At 49.8% G+C, this 18955-nt stretch overlaps 2 protein-coding genes, 1 long non-coding RNA gene and 1 pseudogene across 7 annotated transcripts in view; 1 reads left to right on the top strand and 3 right to left on the bottom strand.

The window, feature by feature from the left end:
- Positions 1-261: 261 nt before the first annotated feature.
- On the bottom strand, positions 262-4251 carry LOC107196489 (tripartite motif-containing protein 52). Its single transcript, XM_015598006.2, is given in 8 exon segments — positions 262-2832; positions 2834-2873; positions 2875-2889; positions 2891-3046; positions 3048-3248; positions 3250-3306; positions 3308-3388; positions 3390-4251. Coding segments are annotated over 8 exon segments (762 nt in total). The 5' UTR covers positions 3530-4251; the 3' UTR covers positions 262-2760.
- An 885-nt stretch (positions 4252-5136) lies between these two features.
- Positions 5137-10793, top strand: LOC112471923. The gene is made up of 4 exons (XR_003043466.1): positions 5137-5153; positions 7372-7544; positions 7993-8110; positions 9008-10793. It is a non-coding gene; the product is annotated as an uncharacterized LOC112471923 (long non-coding RNA).
- A 117-nt stretch (positions 10794-10910) lies between these two features.
- The window catches only part of LOC102887544 (BOLA class I histocompatibility antigen, alpha chain BL3-7), a 16474-nt gene continuing 8429 nt past the window's right edge, over positions 10911-18955 (bottom strand). For 2 of the 5 annotated variants that reach the window (XM_025040662.1, XM_025040665.1), the window contains exons 3-8: positions 17299-17559; positions 15818-16093; positions 13487-13762; positions 13285-13383; positions 12966-13013; positions 10911-12726 (exon numbers count right to left, since the gene is read on the bottom strand). In XM_025040662.1, coding sequence (XP_024896430.1) covers positions 12707-12726; positions 12966-13013; positions 13285-13383; positions 13487-13762; positions 15818-16093; positions 17299-17559 — 980 coding nt within the window. In that variant the 3' untranslated portion in view covers positions 10911-12706. Of the gene's footprint in view, positions 12727-12965; positions 13014-13284; positions 13384-13486; positions 13763-15817; positions 16094-17298; positions 17560-18438; positions 18942-18955 lie in introns of those variants that run through there. The other 3 variants (XM_025040664.1, XM_006923229.3, XM_025040663.1) reach the window with 3 other exon arrangements.
- Positions 16210-16328, bottom strand: LOC112472094 (annotated as a pseudogene).

Below are 18955 nucleotides of genomic sequence, written 5' to 3'. Positions count from 1 at the left end.
TCGGAATGCAGGGTTTCACCAATTTCTCCATTTTTTTCTCGTTTGCAATTAAAAGAGCTATTTAATACTAAGCTTCCCTGGCCTTCAAAGATTCCTTTTAATATTCCAATACTGTCCAATCTGTCTTCAAGGAGAAAACAAAAACAGGGAGTACTGATGATGGAAGCATCTGATCCCTCCTGCAGAGTGATTATTTTATTGGTGGCAGCGGGGTGCACGGCCATCCAGGCATCCAGTTATGCCTGAGCTCCAGTAAGTGAAATCTTTTTTCATTTTCTTTTTATACACCCATTTGCTGCCCAAAACCTGACACCATTTAATGGTGCCCTTGGTAAAATCTAAATGATTTCACTTTCATAATCTGATTCTAGCTTGAAGAGTCAAGACAAACTCTAACTCATGGGATAGACAAAATGGAAGATGTAAATAAGTAAGCTTTTCAGGGCTAAAAAGCTTCTCATACAAAATTAAACTTAAAAAGAACACTGACCTCAAAACAACAGAACTGTCCTGGATATGCGATAGAAATAGCAGTATAAATGGCACCATACCACAATGACTATCTCCTGTGGCTACCCAACCTGTCATACGCCTCACTAATTATAGGCCTTACGCTGAATGCTTCTTGCTCTATCTCTATTCCCACTAGCCAAGGAGTTCTTTCCCACTTAGAAAGTAACTTTTTCTAACTTTATAACAGTAAATATGATATTATAAACTACCACTCCCCATACCCTGAAATGCTGATATAATTTGTGGACGGAGGGGAAATACTTTTATCTCCTATTCCTAAAAATCACTGATGCGTCATGACTCCCTGCCCATTGCCCCTGAAACTAAAAAGCTTGATCACTCCAAAGTAGATAAAAGATTTGTGTTGAATTAGTATGTAACGAGAGAAACTGTAACCAGAACTGTGCAATGTGTAACACATTAAATAAATCATCATACAAAATAGTTCCTTATAATGTTATCATGAGTTTTGTTCCGTAAAACTCTAAATCATGCTACTGTAATATGCGTTCATCCATGAGAGGAAGGGATAAAACTATGCACTGTATAAGGAATGAAAGAATATGTCAATTACCATCAGTTTAAAGATAACGTTCCAGGTTTCAAATGAGTGTCGTCTGGCCTTCTCAGTTGAAAAGACTGTCTTTTCTCTTGTTTCAACTCACGTTCAATTAAAATTGTGGTTTCAATTCCTTCCCAGAAAATTCCAGCAGAGCAATGAAAGGTTACCTCCTTTCCTCAGCTTCAGTGTACTAAAACCCAGAAGTATAGAACATAGTTTCTTCCGTAGGCAAACTTAATTATTACCCTGAGGGAAAGCCTGGTGCTTGGGTTTGTACTTAAAGTCAGATTAGTATGATGGAATTAGCTGTGATTTGTAGTTAAGATTTGTGTCTTAACTGTGCACTTACCAAGTTATTGTAAAATGGGGGGTTGGGGAGGATGATGATAATATCTAATATATGATGCCTATAGGACAGTGTTGTTTGTGATTTGAATGCAACCCAGAGTAAGCAATACATTTTACTTTGAGACAGAGTATACATGTGTACATATAAGTTTCATAAAACAATACTTACCCTTTCTATGCCCCATGCACTCTGATATTTTCTATTCTATTTCATTTTAAAATAATGCTAGGCATGATCCATTTATTTTAAGACCCATGAATTGGGCAAAATCCACAGTTTGAACATCACTGCTGTAGGCAAACATGAGGAAATATATTTTATAAACTGTAAAGCACTACTGAGATGTGAGCAGCTGCTATTGAATACTCAGGTTAAGACTTTTCTGGGCCTGGAGACAACCTCTCCTTCCTTGGGTACTGCTAGGAGTCACCTAGCAGTCCACCTAGGAGACTGGTAAAGATGACAGTATTCATGCTGACTGTCATTGAGACAATTCTCTAATGTTCGGAACTAGAAAGCAAGGCATTAACCAAATCAAAACCCAAAGAAGACAAAGTAGAGGAAAGTCACATAAAAAAGCAAATATCTGTTTAGTGCCTTGTGGTTTATAAAATACTTCCACATGCATGATCTCTTTTAATCTTAACAAGCCCAGGGAAAAAGTAAAGTTGAAAAGTTGAAACCTGCTCAAGATTAGACAGTACGTGGCAGAGCCAGGCCATCTGATCCTAAATCCCTCACTCCTTCCACTGCAAAGTGATCAGCACATGAGGTTTATTCTAAACCATCAAAAATGTTTATGGTCTCTGCCTTTCTCTACAGGGAAAGTGGAATCTACACTGAAGGTGGGGAAACAACCCCAAACTTTGGTATTGGGGTGTGGCCAGTTGCTCTACTAATCTAGGACTCACACCTGGCATTTCAGTTTACCAGCACCTATCTTGTTTTGACACTGCTTGTGCTCTGAGGTCCCAAATGTCTACTATCTACAAGGACTATGGTTTTCCATTCCTCTGTTAAAGGTCCTGGAGGCTTGGTCAGGTATAGACTCAGGACTCACATCAGAGGGAAATAAGTACTAGGGATCTGTCACCTATACCCTTTATACTTAGGTAGATTGAAAAGGAATGACAACAGTGGTCAGTTACTGGTGACTGTCTCGTCTTTGTTCAGCTTCCTCTGGGGAAGCCAACTGACCTCAGCCACTGTCTCCTTTGTCCAAATATGCCCATCTCCACTTTACCCACCCATCTTTCCCCAAAAAGAGTTTTAACTAGTAAGTACCTACCTTTCCCAGCTCCCCTGGTTTCCTCTCCACTCCTTTCAAACACCCAACTTACTTGGGAATTAGGCCTCTCACCTTGTACTCCTGCACTACCTCCTGCAGTGGCACCAAGCTGCGATGTTTTGTGGCTCTTGGATTCTCGGCACATCACACAGATGGCCTCTGTCCACCTCGCAGAAGTTTCAGGGCTTCCTGGTGTTTGGACCAGATGCCCTGATCATTCCCCAGTTCCCTCCATGAGGAGTGGTGAATTATCTGGACCATGTTGGCCAGCTACAAGTTGAAACGAAAGCTGAGACATGTGAAGCTCTTTCGGCTCTGGGGGCAGGTGAACTGTGGGGAGTGGCGGGGCGGAAGGAGGCAGGTACAGCTCTTCGTCATCCTCATGGTATTCTGCCAGTGTCTCTTGCGGGTAGACGTCAATTCTCAGGTCGTGTCTCAAACCTCCCAGGTAATAGTCCCGATCTTCCTCTTCTCCCTCCAGGTGCCACACATAGTCCATGTTGTCCAGATTTTTTATGCCACCGTCACCGACTGTGTTCATCATCCTCTTGGCCCTCGAACAACTCGTTAGCATTCCCCTGGTACAAAACCTCGAATAGAGTTGTACCATCCACTGATGGCCCCCATCGCCTCGTCGCCGTTGTCCTCCCATTTACCTTCCTCGTCTTTAACCTCACAGCTGGGTCACACACCCCAGGCAGAAGTTGTGCTCGCAGCCAACTGACACGGAATCCTTGAAGTAATCCAGGCAGGTGGTGCACACCGCTTCTTCCTGAAGGGTCTGCACAGGATTGAGAGTAGAGGCATTGCCAGCCATCGTAATATGCCGTAGGCAGTTGTGGATGCGTCAGCTCGAAGCTGAGGAGCGGGGGACGTGGTGACCCAAGACTCCACAACCCCGATCTTCCCCCTCAGGCCTACAGAGAAGACTTGCTCCCCACTCTCAGGATCTTCTCACCTCAAGGCGCGAAGGCCCTGGGTCCGGATTCACAGCCGCCCTTCGAGGGCAGCGGGGGAAGAACCAGGCTGCAGTCTTCTCTTCGAGGCTCGGCGTGCAAATCCAGGTCCTGCCACGTTTCTTCACCTCCCTCGCGTTTGCACGACCCGCGGCCCTCAGGAGCCGGCTTCGCTCACCCGGCCCCAGGCAACCGAAGATAACGTGAGCGCGCTAACCCACACTCGGGAGGGTGCGGTCTAGGCCGACGGAGGACTACATCTCTATGGTCCCCACCCCCACCCCCCACCGCCAGGTGCCAAGCCAGTCGGGAGCCTCTGCGCCCATCCAGCTGCCCCAGATAAGACAGGCTTCCTGGTAAGAACAAGCGAAAAGGGAATCAATTAAGTCATTGAGCGGCATTAACCGCGCTCTAACCATCCAGGCACAGATGGGTACTCAGAAACGGACCCAAAAGAGCAGTGAGTGCGGCGGCCGGGCTCCGGTGCACTTCCGCCCCTTCTAGCCAGAGGTCTTTGTGGTACGGAGGACTTTGGCTTTGTGGCGGCCGCTCTTGGGGTCGGTGTCTTCAGAACCAGGAAGGGTTCTGCTCGCGGTGGTACGGAGTGGACGTGAAGTCAAAGGCTCTTGCGTGAGAACTTGTGTGCCTCCAACTTTCCTCTTCAAACCAATGTACCCTTTGCTGTCTGCAGAGCCTCCGTGTCTTAACCCCGATGTCTCCCATGACCTTAACTTCTGTGTTCATCTCCACTGTCTTGCGACCCCTCAGACACCTCAGACTCGGCATGCCCTACATCAACTTCTCCTGTAGATATTGTCACCTCCCTCCCTCCATAATCCTTCCATTCACTATCCATTCACCTATCCATGCATGCATGTATTCATCCATCCACCTACCCAATTACCCGTCGATTTTTTGTTATTCCATCCATTCATCTTATGATTCGTCCATCCATTTATCCACCCACTTTCGTCTATCCATGTTATAGGAACATCAACCAAAAAAAAAAAGTGAGACATGATCAGTCCCTTCAAAGAGTACAGAGTTGTAGATGTGTGGTCATCCTTCAGGAAGGTTTTACAAGGTTTGTTTTTTTCTATTTTTACTTGACCCTCAGTAAGAAGTACATTGCACATATTAATCCTATACAGATTTGCACGTATGTAACAAACAAAATTTCTTGAAATTGTTCTTTCTCTTATGGCATTCCAGGCACCGTGATATGGTCCATTTTTCTTAAGTAAAATGCTGTTCAAGACCCAGTGGAGTGATGGCACCCTTCACTAATTGGTCCTTGGTCTGAGGAACATGACCTGACCTAGTGGAACCTTCGATGCACCCTGGAACCCTTACTCTCCCTCACTGGGCCTGCATATGAACCGTAAGTTCCACCAAGCAGGGGCGGTAAATATGCCATCCCACATTGTACACACGTCCTTTGTCATAAGTGCTGAGCATACAGTGAGTTGGGCCTGCATATGAACCGTAAGTTCCACCAAGCAAGGGCGGTAAATATGCCATCCCACATCGTACACACACGTCCTTTGTCGTAAGTGCTGAGCATACAGTGAATGCTCCCTACATATCTGCTGAGTAAGTAAATGAGCCAAGTCCTGCTGATTTTTATTTTCTCAAATCCGTTTTCTCCTTCCCTGTGCCTGCCATCTTAGATCTGACCCCGTCACCTTCCTCATTTCCATCCATTCTGCAACCACCAGAACCATCCATCTGAAATGAAAATCTGACACGCTCACGCCAGGCTGTTTCCTCTATATCTTTAGACACGTGCTCCCACCCAGAAGGCTCTGGTCTCGGCCTCACCCAGACATAATTCCTAATTATATTTCAGGTCTCTTCCCAGGCATAATCTCTTGAAGGAGACTCTTTCCTGAGGCTGGCGCCAGGCTATGTTAGGATCCCAACTCTCAATTACCCTCTTTGTGACCTTGAATTAGTTTCTTAACATCTCTGTGCAGCAGTTTCCTATCTGCAAAATAATGGTGATAGTAGCACACCTGTCATGGGTTGTTGTGAAGTTGGATTGACATCTGTAAAGTGATTGGAACAGTGCCCACTGGGGTTATCTTTGTATTCTCATCACCTGCCACAATATTCCTGTCCCATAGTAGATGGGCTTGGAAGAAACTCTCCCCTATCTCCTGTTCTCTCTCACTCAGAATAGGGTCAAGTGATTGGGATCCTGTGGTGAAAAATAGCCTACCACGTGTAATCCTAGTGGTTCTGAGAGCCTTATATCTAGAGGGGGTGGGAGTTGAAACCCAGGTCTGAGCTGTCTAAGATGGGACACCTATTGGCGATGTTATTTGTTATGGAATTAACAAGTAGATTCCCAGTATACAAGCTGGGAGCCTCCTTGGAGGTCATGGCAGAGCCTGAGAGGCCACGGGATGGGGTAGGGGAGATCTGAGCAACAAAAACTGGAACTGAGCTTCCAGATGGGACTGTTTCTTCATCTCTGCAGGTTCTACCCCACACACGGAAAGGGGGTGGGGGAATGAGCTGGAGAGCAGATGGAGGGAAGAGGGGGCTGCTCAAAAATCAAGTCCCTGCCTATCCCAGCGGAGCTGAGCCCAGGTGGGGAGGACAGCTGAAGGAAAGAGCAAGGGGGCGCAAGTGGGAGAAGATGGTGAGAGAAGGCTAGAAGGAGCATCATGAAGGAACTGGTGGGATCTCCAGGAACATAGAATGGACACGCATTCTCAAGAATGCCTAAGTGAATGAGGATCTGTAAAGTTCAACACCTATTTTCTTTTATCTTCCTTTCTTCTCTAAAGTACCTCTCTTCAAACCCAAGTGGCAGCTGGGAGAGGGCCTTTATTCAGATTCCATCATGTTTTGAAACTTAGCTGATCTTTTCCAGGATATATGGGAGGCTTGGATTTAAGCTCTCTTGCAATCCGCACAACCCCCAGCAACCGAGCACACTCTCCTATTTGCAGGAGGACTACTAGCTTTCTCCGGAACCCAGCTCGCACACACAAGCCCTCAGGTGTCACTGTCCCAGGGGCACCAGGAAAAGGGTAGCAGTGGAGGGCAGTCAGGGGCTAGGACTCAGCGACAGTGGTGGCTGCTAGGGCATTTTTCTCAGGACTGATCTCAGAAAATGTATCCAGGGGAACTCATGGCAGCCTTTTTAGGCTGACGAAGCCGACACAAGAGTTCAACTGCAGACGATTAAATGCCAGCTCCTGGTGAGGAGGTAATCCCTGTTACACAGACACTGGGGACCATTTGTCAGAGGTACCAGAGAGGTGGCCTAGCATGGGCCAGGTCGCACAGGGGCTGACAAATCTGGCTCTTGGTTTCTTTTTGTAAGGCCCAAGAGCTAAGAATGGTTTTTAAATTTAGAAGGAGTGGTTAAAAAAAGAAAACAGAGATAACTATGTAGACAGAAACTATATGTGGCCAGAATAGTCTGAAATATTTATAACTGATGCTTTTTAGCCCAAGGGTTTACTGACCCTTGGGCTAAAAGGCTAGCAAAGAGGACCTCCAGAGTGCCTTCTGATGTTATAGTTCTGGCTTGTGTCTCCCCTCTGGGTTCAAGACTGGGTTCTTCTCCCATCCCTGGCACTCCCTCCCCACAATCAGAGTCTGGAGGTCCTGGCTGGACAGGGTAAGGGTGACCAGTGGGTCAGCCTCAGGTCTGATTGTGGGTTTTTGGCTGGTCTCTCTCTTACAGGCTCTAGGAATATTGGTGGTTCTGTCTCTGCTGTGCTTGAAATGTAACATCCACACAGAAATGTACAAATCATAAATTTCCAGCTCCAATAATTTTTCAAACTGGACATCCAGAACAAGAAATGGACCACCCCCAGAAATCCCAGGTCACCTTCACTTATTCCCCACCCCCAGGTAACCACTATCCTAACTTTAGCTGGGCATCAGTTTTGTCTGTTGGTGAACTTCCTAGAAATGAAATCATACAGTAGGATGTTCGGAGTCATACAGTGCATGCTTTTATGCTTGGCTTTTTTTCATCTCACTTCCCGTTCAGAAGGATGGAAGCTGGATGGGGGACAGGGGAGTTAGGACAGGACCCCCTGCATCCTCACCCCTGGTGCAAAGGCAGGAAAGAGCAGGAGGCTGTGTGCTTTAGGACCCTCTGGAGAATCCCTGAGGGGACCAGCTCTGGGCCCCTCCTCCTCCCATCCCCACCTGATTTAGGCCAGGCAGGGCCAGGCTAGTTCCTGGATGGCAGAGCCACCTTGAAGCCTGCGGCCTACCCATACTCCCTAGCCACTGCCAGGGGAAGAGGGATTTCAGCACAGCCTCACTAATATTTCATGTATCTCTATTCCAGATCTTATGATTCAGTTCAAGGGTAACAAGAAGCTAAAAAGACACAGGTGATACAGCCTGTGCCCTCAGTTACTCTTCTGCTTCCATCTTGGTCTGTGAGCTTCTCTGGGATGTTAGAGGTAAAAAAAAAAAAAAAAAGGCTAAGCCTTCCTGCTGGCCTTTGTCACTCCTCCGGTGGCCAGCCTGGGCATGCCCTGTGTTATTCATCATGGCACCCTGGAGACACAAGTATGGGTGCCGTGAGACCTCAGAGCAGAAATGTCTAAAAGGGCTTCCAGGAGGGCAGCTGAACATGAACTCTGGAGAGTTCCAGGAGACCTCAGGGAGGGCAGGTGTGGGAACTGTAGATAAATGCAGGGAGTGAGGCTGCACTAAAGGTGGCTTGTAAGAAAACCTTGCCTTCTGGTGGGTATGGAGTCTAATATTATTCATTGAATACCCACAAGTCATTATTGTCCACTAATAAATTAATCCATTCAGTCATAATCACAAAGCAGCCAGAAAATTTGGCTCTGAGTATGGGGTCCTGAAAAAAGTTGACCATACTCCAGGGTGGTCAGCAGGTGAGATATATGTCAATGGCAGAGGTCGGGGGATAGGTTATCAGGGTGGCTTTAGGACTAGAAGTCTGGCTTAGCACTCCACCCATGGGAAGATATCCTGCCCTCTTGAGCGGGGGTGGTGGTGAGGGGTGGAGGGCACGTAGAGATTCTAGTTCTGAGCCAGGGTCCGCCCAGTCTGGGCTGAAGGAGGGGACCAGTACCCAGGACACAAAGTCAGTGCCCTGCTGGGTGGGAAGATTTCTTTCCCAGGCAAGTGGGGGCTGAGATTTGAGAGGAAAGCCCCTGTTGGATTCGCAGGCCCCTCTTCTGTTTCAAAGGGCTCCTGGGGCCCTTCTCATTTGCCCCACTGCCTTTGTCCACTTGAGACTGTGTTGGCTATTGGGGGCATCCAGGGGAACAGCGAAGGCTAAGATGAATGTCCTCTGCCTTTGCCCGTCCCTTCTCTCCTGACAGGAGTGGCTGAGGAAGGAACCCAGGTGAGAGGCAGGCATCCGGGCTGGTCCAGGTAGGCCTAGAGCCCCCATCTTTAGCAGAGATGACTGACTAGCCATTTCTACTCAGGAAACAAAAATGGAGTGGGAGCAAGGCCTGGGTTGGGCACCACCATGCTTTCTGGGCCTGTTCATCCCTCTATGGTATTAGACTCGGGACCCCTGGGTTCACCTCCTATCTGGCTGTGGGTGCTGGTTGAATCATGTTTCCTCGCCTTAGGTTTTGCAGGTACACCAGACTTAGGGCAATATGTGCCAGGAGTGTGGGTGGAAGGTAGAGAGGTGTGCACTGGAGAGAGCTCACAGCGCACACCTGATGGGAAGGACTCTCACAGGACCGCAGTGGAGGGGGCAGCATGATGAAGCAGTGAGTATGTCATATTATCAGGGACTTGTATGGATACTCTAGGCTCCCTTTATTTCTGGTTTATGGTCCTATGGGCAAGACACTAAACTAGCCTCTAAGGGAAATATGATTTTTTAAAAAGTTGAAGTGCTGCCCCATTGCCAAGGATCTCATAATCCAGTTTCAGAGCAGACACTTCTGAAGGTCAGGGTGGCAGTGCTTGTGGCAGCTGGAAAGCCAGTAGATTCTGTCTAGTATATAAAGTCGGAGTTGGGGCTGCTCCAGCAGGGGCTTAGTAAGACTCAGGAAAGGGGAAGAAGGCCCCCCAAGTCTTGGGGGGCAGTATAGAAGTGTCCCCTCTGTGGATGAAAAATGGGTTCTATGGAAGGTAACCTTACAGGGTGATCTGATCATTAATTCCTACCTGGGCAGGTCATGGTGGGTGGTCACACATGCCCCAGGCATATAACTTCTTTAGTAAAAGGCTTACCTTTGCCTTAAGCAAGCCCTGTCCATTGTTTCTATGCATCTAGATTAACTCGCCTTTGATCCCAGAGTAATCCTCTTTTGCAGACCCCTTGGAGGCATAACCACCCTCAAGGGAGCACATAATCTTGTTAATTAATTCTATACCTTGCTTCCTCCCGTTTCATGTCATTTTCCTTACTTCTCTCCTTAATTCCAAATGCATAAAAGAAGCTGCAAAAGTGTCATTCTCGAGCATTGAGATCTTGCTTCCAGATAATTGTCAGTTTGGCTCAAATAAACTCATAAAAATTCTCTACAGGTTTGGATATTCTACATCGACATCTCTCCTCGGGACACTTCTGTCTACCAGCCCCCTGCTCCCTGGAGCCCCAGGTTCCCTTGCAGATGTCATGTTGTAGGAAGCCATATTGGAGGAGGGTGAAGAAAGCAAGCAGAAGGCAATGAGGTACAAAAGACAAGGGTTTGTATATGGATGTCCAGGACAGATGTGGACAGCATGACCCTTGCCCTCAGTCAGTTTTTAAACCAAGTAACCAATGAGGCCACTCAGAAGAGTGGGTGGCAAGTGGGCAGGACCCTGCCGCTATCCTATAGGGACCATGAAGGAACTATACCATCCATGGCCTCTGGGCCCTTTTTCCTGATCTGCAGAACTGGACACGAACTTTCAGCCCGTTCTGCCCAGGGCTCACCCTTACAGAAGACAGCCCCTCTGTGGAGGGCTCCGAGCTTACAACCCCCCGCAATAATCAGAGCCATGCAAGCCACCAGTCTAAGGTCTGTGCTTGCCTGAGCAGGACTAAAGCTGGTGGGGTGAGGGAGGGTGGGTCTGTGGGTCGTAGAGGAGCCTAAAGTCTTGGGTGGGTGGGGCAACAGAAAGGTGACATTGCTGTACAAATTCAAACTGAGACTGCCGGGAACCTCCTCCAATCTACTACTCCCCAAATACCCTCGGCCCCACCCTTCCCCAGGCCCTCGCAACCCCCCATCAGTGGGGGCCCAACGCCCTTCATCTCATCATACATCCAGATGACTGTAAAAAATACACAGATTTATTACCGTAAAACCTTATTAATACAAGTCCACAATCCCTTACCTGAAACCCTTGGGGCCAGATATTTCAGAATTTAGAATTCTTTGGGCTTCAGAAAGATACCAAGATAAAAAGAGAAAGGTATCCAAGTATAGATGCTGAATATTGCATAACACTCCCAGGGGGTCAGGGGTGACACCCCATAATCAAATACATTAGTATTCTTGTGGAGAATTGTGAAAGGCACACTAGAGGAAGTAAATAGAGTACGGAGAGCCTCGCTTGAGGTCAGGTTTTGATGCCAAAGTTAGGAAGAAACTTCGAGCTTGTGGAGGTGTTCTGGCTTTCAGAATTGCAGGTAAGGAGTCACAGACCTGTACTTACTTCCTCCTTTACAGAACGGCACAGTTGTCACTGAGGTGCAGTGGTGAAGTGCCTGACCTCATGTCCCGGCTGTGGCATGAACCAGCCATGGGACCCTGGGCCTCAGTTTCCTCACCTGGAGTACAGGTGTGCTAAGAGTACCAAAGAGCTTAGCACACATAAAGTGCTTAGAACCCTGCTCAGTACATGGTCCCACATGTGGAACGTGATGGCATTATGGGGACAGACAGACATTTAGGACACATCCTTGGTACAGTCTGATGGTTTCAGGCTTCTTCTGCACACCGAGACCCTGTAGGAAGCAGGGCAGGCTGGATCTTTTTCTAGGGCTCTGGGCCTCCTAGGACTGCAGATGCAGAGGTTTCAGAAGTCTCTACGGAAGGCTCCGTCAGGTCTTGTGGTCAGCTGAAGGAGAGGGTCCCCCTGGAGGGGCCTGGCTTTGTGTCCTTTATGACAGTGGAGCACTCCCAGCCCCCTGCACACCAGGTGGCCATGAGATTGGAACTTTTTGCTAAAAAAACAAAGGCATGTGGACCCAGAGAGATCCTTGTTCACAAAGGAGACTCAGTTTCGCTGAGATTCTGACGTGAGGCTGGGCCTTGTCAGACACACCCATAACACCATTTCCGCAGGACAAAGCAAAAATGTTCTGTTTCCTACTGTAAAAGTAATGTGCTTACTGTATAAATTCAAATCATTCAAAAGGACAGGAAGGAATATAGAGGCCCCGTTGTTTCGTAGCTTCCTAACAGCCCCCTGGGCACCTGTCCCTCCGAGCGCCTCCTCAGATACAGACACCCACCCCCACACACCCACTCTCACCCTCACCCACACATTCACACACCCACTTTCACCCACATACCCCTTCACTCTCACGTACACATCCTCACACCACACATACCCACACATATCACACACACCCTCGAACACTCTAATCTTTACAAAAGGGGATCACAGGTGCATACAAGAACACACTTATACAGAGGCAGGCACTCAGCCATTTCTTCTCCATGCTCGCAGATGGATGCAGGATGCTGCCCCCATAACTCCCTGAACTGGGAAAGTGGGGGTGAGAATAACATTGCCACAGGGTGCCTGAGAGGCTCCAGTGGGACTTAACACTTAACAGGAAATCAGTCTGCAAACTGTCAAGTGTGAAAGATCTGAAGGATGATTACTGCCCTCCTCCCAAACCCCTGAACAGGAAACATTTTGAAAGGACTTCAGGAAGATGACAAGCCATCCTAGTGGTGCAGATCACTTGTAATGAGGTTGATGGGGGTGTGGAGGGCTCAGTTTCAGGGCAGGGTGGTCCCCCCAAACCCCCCAGAACACCTCCTTGGTCTGTGATGGTGAACTTCTGTCAGCAGAGGACCTGAGCAGCCCCTGCTCTTGCTGGCCTCTGGGAATTATGGGGGCTCCTCTCCATCTATGGGGAGGAAAGAGGAAGGTGATCCATGCCGGCTCCTGGCCCCCACCAAACCCCAGTGGTGGCTCCCAGGTGTGCCCCTGCCCCCTCTATCTGGCTTCAGGACTGAGGAAAGGGGCAGAGGCTGAGATCAGGCTGAAGACAGGGGAAGCACCCACCCGCCCCAGTGCCCCACCTCCATCTTCAGTTCTAAGGCCCCTCAGCTATGCTTGGGGACACCTGGGGCTTCCTCTCCCCACCTGTCCCATAGTCACCTGGGGCTTGCTTGTAAGACTCTTTATTCCTCGCTGTGGGGATAAAGAAGAAAACAAGAGACGGGTAGGAGTGGGGCAGAGTTGAGGCCCTGGATCCCCACCTTCTCTCTCCCTCTCCGGGCCCTTTCTGAGGTCCGGCCCAGTGGTGCCCTTTAGCTGTGAGGACAGCAGGGCCCTATGGCTCTGTGCAGTAGCTGCTGCTCCCCAGAAAGTAACAGTTGTAGCCAAAGAGATGGGAGTAGAGCGTTCCTCCCTGTTGGGCCGGACCAGTCTCAGGGCCTCCCACTGTTTCTTCTCCACCTACCTTGAAGGAATCTTTTGGTCAAAATCACAACTCCAACTGCCAGCAAGAGCAGGATAGAGGAGATAACCATGGCAGTGAGTCCATGACGAGAGGGCGGTTCTAAGGAAGGCAGAGAAAAGGGAGCAGAGCATGGGATTATCTCTGGAGCCCCGGGACCCTCCCCACCCTCCTTGCCCCCTCCCAGCCAAGCCCAGCTCCTTACCCCAGGCCACAGTGAGTGTGTGGTTCAGGCCAGAGTGCTGCACGTGGCAGGTGTACCCGGCTTCCTCCCCAGCTGGCACCCGCACAGCCGCCCACATCTGGTAGGTGCCATCCCCACTGGGGCGTGTCTCCACGTGCTCAGTCTCCAGGGCCAGCTCCTCCTCACCCAGCCACCACCTCAGCGAGATATCCCGTGGGTAGAAACCCAGGGCCCAGCACCTCAGCGTGGTGCCCCTGTCCTCGGTCGAGTGCCTTGTCACATACACTGTGGGTGGCTCTGCAGAGAGAGGTGGATGGAGGATGGCTGGTGAGTGACTGCTCTCTGCCCATCCCTCATGCTTGATCCCAGTCTCTAGCATCTTCCATGGTGGAGGACAGGGAGGAGTTGGTTGAGAGACACTCAACCAACACTGGAGGCAGGGATGACCCACTGCCAACTGTTCCAAAGCAGCACTGTCCTGGGAATTCCCATGGGAGGATGTGACTTCCTGCCCCCACCTCCAAGGAAGGTCCTGGGTGGGGCTCTTGTGTCCCATAGTGATACCTCCCCTTCTTCCCACAGAGACCCTAGGGTTTTCTCAGACTTTACATACTTCCCCTGTGACTACCTGCACACAGCATGTGTCTAATAAGAGGTTGTTTACTGAAGGCAAGAACAATGTCCCTTTCATCACTTTGCAACGAGCATGGTTACAAGTGTGGCTCTGAAGCTGGACAGCCTGAGTTCAAAGCTCAGCCTGACTCCTGACTCTCTGTCTCTTAGTGCTTAATGGGGAGCCATCGTTCCTTCCTCACAGAGTTGTTCTGAATGATATAATCTAGGTGTGAAGGTTCCTTTCACATGTCAACCTTACTGGGCCATGTTGTATCCAGGCATTTGGCCAACGTGTGTGTGTGTGTGTGTGTGTGTGTGTGTGTGTGTGTGCGCGTGTGTGTGTGTGTACGTGTGCGCTTCTGGGCAAGATTCACGTTTGAATCAGTGGACTCAGTAAAGCAGATTGCTCTCCCCATGTGGGTGGGCCTCACCCAATCAGTTAAAGATCTGAATAGGACAATAAGGCTGATAAGAGGGAACTCTTCCTGCCTGACTGCCTTGAACTGTGACCCCGTATTTTCTTGCCTTCAGACTCAAACGGAAACATCAGCTCTTGGGTCTCAAGCCTGTGCCATTGGCTCTCCTGAGTCTCCTGCTTGCTGACTGCACATCTTGGCACTTCTAAACCTCCATAATCATGTGGGCCAATTCGTTATAACACATCTTTCTCTGTTCTCTCTCTGTGTGTATACATGCACACACATACACACATCCGTTGGTTCTGTTTCTGTGGAGCACCTAATATACCAGGCGAAGGAGGCGGGACAACACTTGGTGCTGGATGAGAGTTCAGCAAACTTATTGAACACACATCAATATGGTGCTGTAGGGGAGCATGGATTATTATTACCATTCTCATTACACTGATAAGGAAACTGAGGCACAGAGAAGGCAAGTAACCTGCCCAAGGTCACACAGCCAGCAAGTCCTGGAGCCAGAATGTGGATCTGGAGGCTGGGCTCCAGTGCCTGAGCTCTGAACCAGCATGCTCTGCTCTTGTAATCACGTCTTCTCTTCCTGACATTATCTGTCCTATCCTCCCCCTTTGAAGAACATCTTCCCCATTACCTCAGCTGACTCACATGTCACCATTGAATTAGCAGACAACCATGGTGGGCTGGGTGTGCTGACCAGCCCCACCCCCCAGCAGCCTGTGAGGACTCCATCCTTGGCACCCCCAAGCACCCACATTCCTTACTGTCCATTCCAGCCCATGTACCTCCAGCCCTGTCGGCCAGAGTCAGAAGTTTAGAATGCACCTGGAGTCTGGGAGCATGCTGAGCATGAGAGGTGTGTGGAAGGAACAGGCCGAAGGGCCTCAGCTTCCCTGTAGTCTCCAGTGGCTCAGGAAGTGATAGGGAAGCTCCTGGGGCCTGGGGCCATTTCCCAAGGAGCAGACCCACTGGACGTTAAACCCTAAGAGGACTTTATGAGCCATCAAATTTAACCCACTCACTCTACAGATAAAGAAAATGAGGCCAAGACAGGGTCCCCCCCCCTCACCCCCGACCACACTGGGGACTCCAGAACCCCTCACTCTATCTCACCTGGAGTAGAGGCCTGAAGCTCTCTTCCTGCTCTGCCGGTTGGCTATCATTCCAGGCCCCAGTGGGCTTATCTGGGTCAGGAGACACAATCTGCCCCCCTCACCCCTCCCCTGCTTCTCTGTCAAATGGAACAGCTCTTTAGAATGGGAGTGTGAGGCCACACTCTGCATTGCCACAGGTCGGGCCTTACCTTTCCGGGTCAGGTGCTGGCCTCCCAGCTCCAGGTACCTGCGCAGAGAAGTGAGGCAGAGGCCCTCCAGGTAGGCCTTGTCATATTCAGCGTAGCAGCGCTCCAACTCCCACCAGCGCTTGGTCCGCATAGCCATGGGCTCAGCTGATACCCAGCTCAGAGTCTCTAGGTCCAGTGACAAGTGGTCCTGCCCATCGAATCCAAACTGCCAGAAGCTGCTGGAGCGGCCATCCTCCTGGATATTACAGCCAAACATGCGTTGAGTGCTATGCATACCTGCGTGCAAGAAGGCCGCAATTAGTGGGGGGCTGCAGGGCTCAGAAGCCCACCACCCACAGTGGCCTCTGAATGTGGAGGCAGGGAGTGGGCATTTATTTTTATTTTATTTTTTATGCCTTCAGCACCTGGTCTTCCTAAGTGGTCTCCCATCCAAGTACTAACCAGGCCCGAACCTGCTTAGCTTCCGAGATCAGATGGGATCAGGTTTGTTCAGGGTAGCATGGCCGTAGCCGGAAGTGGGTATTTTAAAAGAATGCTCCCCAGGTAACTTTTATGAGCAGCCAGGGCTGAGAAGTCTGTTAGGCCTCTCGTGTGGGAAGCACAGTCGAGTTCATAATTAGACACATCATTATTTTCTGTGCTACTGAGAAGGAAAAAATTCAGTTATTTATGGGTGTAAGATGCCCTCAATGGTTGCAGAGATGGGAATATGTAAAATCTGGTGCATCTGGCTGTTACCACCGCCACTGGGGGCTGGTGATGCTCATCCCAGAGGACCCTGGGCTCATGCACAGCCCTTCCTAGTCTCGGTCCTTTATGTCTAGTCCTTCTGGGGCCTCTGGGGCCTGAGGGTTTTAGTCACTTGGGAGTCTGGGCGCAGAGTGGGTGGGTGCTGCATGGAGCTATGCTCCACACTGGCACTTCATTCAGTGTCATCAGCAGTCCTGGCAGTGGACATGCTCTCACCATTGCTGCGAGGAGGCTGAGGCTGAGAAATGTTCCCGCCCCTCACCCCTCACTGACACTGGGCAAAACAGGGGTCCTCACCGGGTTCTGTATCCCATCTTGAGCAATCTGCCTAGTTCAAGTTCATCTAGCCTCCCTCCCCTGCCTGGCACAGATGGTGTCTGAGGCCAGGATGCGTGTGATTTCAATCATTTGGGGAGGGGGAAGGGGAAGCCAGGAAAGACCTCTGAGGTCTGCTAGGGTCTGGAACCCTGGTAGCTGAGGAGAGGGCATCATGGGCCCCCAGCTCCGGTGGATGCTTGCTGTATGGCCGTGGGCTGCTTGCTGCAGCGGCAAGTGATTCAGAAGGCTCTTGTGGCCCCTGCTTGGCTATTGGGGAAAGAGACTGGGAAAAGCCATTCCTCAGGAACGAGCCCAGCACCCACTGTCCCCTAGTGGACAGGTCGGGAAGCTCAGCGCGCAGAGCGTGAAGGAAGGAGGTGGAAAGGGGTGGCGGTTGGGGGGCACCCACGCACCGCTGGTGTGGTTGCGGTAGCCCATCACCGTCCACGTCTCCACCTGCTGCACCTCTGCCCAGGCCCTCTGCTTCTGGGTCTCCGTCTCCCAGTACTGGGCGTCCACTGGTGCCATCCACCTGGCCTGCGGCTCGGCCCTGCCCACACGGCTGTCATACCGAATGAAGGGGTGGTCGTCCACGTAGCCTACAGCCAGAAACTGGGGAAGACCGGGGCCTGGCTCTGACAGCGCCAGGTAGTGGTAGCGGAGGGAGTGCGTCCCTGCGAAAAGAATGCGGGTCTCAGGGTCACGTGCACTTCCAGGATTTGCTCCTGGGTCTGGTGAAAACCTACCCAGAGTACTCCTTATCTTGAGCAAGAACTGGCAATTTCGGTTAGAAAGAAAGGGCATCCAAATGCTCTAAACAAAGAATCAAACATGGAGGCCAAAGTTCATGTGCTTCATGTGACTTTCAGTTTCTCAGCTCCTCACTCTGGGCCTACTTACACTTTACACTCATCTCTAGTAAGTGTGATCATCTGGTTTCCCATCTCACAATTAACAAAGGTACGATTTAAAAAGAGTTGTTCTCTTGGAAGCTTAATTTATGTGGAATTATTCATTCCCCAGGGAAGCAAATAAAGGTCGCCATCGTTCTTGACTTGAACCAAATGCTGCCTCAGGGTTGCTCTCCACCATGTCTTCAGAAGCAGCAACTCAACCATTCAACTTGGTGCTGGAGATGGAATCAACTTAGCAGCTGCAACCGACTCAAGCCGATAAAACAAATGCTGTATTTTTAAAAATTCAGCCTACCTTTCTCAGAAATGGCCACGGCTCACTGCCTTACCTAACTTTTAAGAAAGTTTTTGCTCAAATGCCACCTTCTCAGTGAGGCCTTCCTAGCCCACCCCAGGAAACAGTGACCCCGCCACCCCCCAGCACTCTCATCTCTGAGTTATTGTTCTACAGAGATGACCACCTCCTAGAGAATCTGCACTTTACTTGTTTATCTTGTTATCGGTCTGTCTGTCCAGGGCAGGGATTCCTGTATGGATTGTTCTCTTGTTTTCCCAGCACTGAGAAGAGCTTCCAGCACATACTAGGTGCTCAATGTTTGAATATTCAAATGTGAGAGGAGTCAAACACAGTACACTTACAGATCTTGTTTATGCTAGCTAGGGCCACACCAAACTCTGCACAGGCCTCTGTCCCAGGCCCTCCTCTTGCCCAGTATTTCCTCATCCCTCCGGAAAGTCCTCCTGGTTCCATCCTGACATCCCTCAGAGGGGTCTCTGTGCCCCCTGTGATCAACTGTGGGCTCCATAAGGGTGGGCAGTACATTGGACTGTGTCATCACTTTCTACAGGCCTTGTGGCGGGGGGGTGGGACATCATGCTTGGCACACAGTTGGCACTTACTTCCTGCATTTGTAGAACTGAACAAAAAATAAGAGCATAAATGACAGTGACAATAATCACAGCTCCCATTTTTGGAGTGACTGCTGTGTTTCCTGCACTGGTCTTATTGCTTTTCATTCACTATCTCGGTTTATCTTAAGGATAACCCTAAGAAGCTGGTGTGACTGGCCCATTTTTCAGATGAGGGAACTGAGGCCCAGGGAAGGCTAACTATAGTAGCCAAAGGCAGGCTTGAGAAAGAGGGGAGCCCTGACTC

Source organism: Pteropus alecto, unplaced genomic scaffold (assembly GCF_000325575.1).
Source record: "Pteropus alecto unplaced genomic scaffold, ASM32557v1 scaffold78, whole genome shotgun sequence".
Classification (NCBI taxonomy): domain Eukaryota; kingdom Metazoa; phylum Chordata; class Mammalia; order Chiroptera; family Pteropodidae; genus Pteropus; species Pteropus alecto.
The sequence above is the reverse complement of the archived record's forward strand: the minus strand, read 5'-3'. Positions and strand labels throughout refer to the sequence as shown.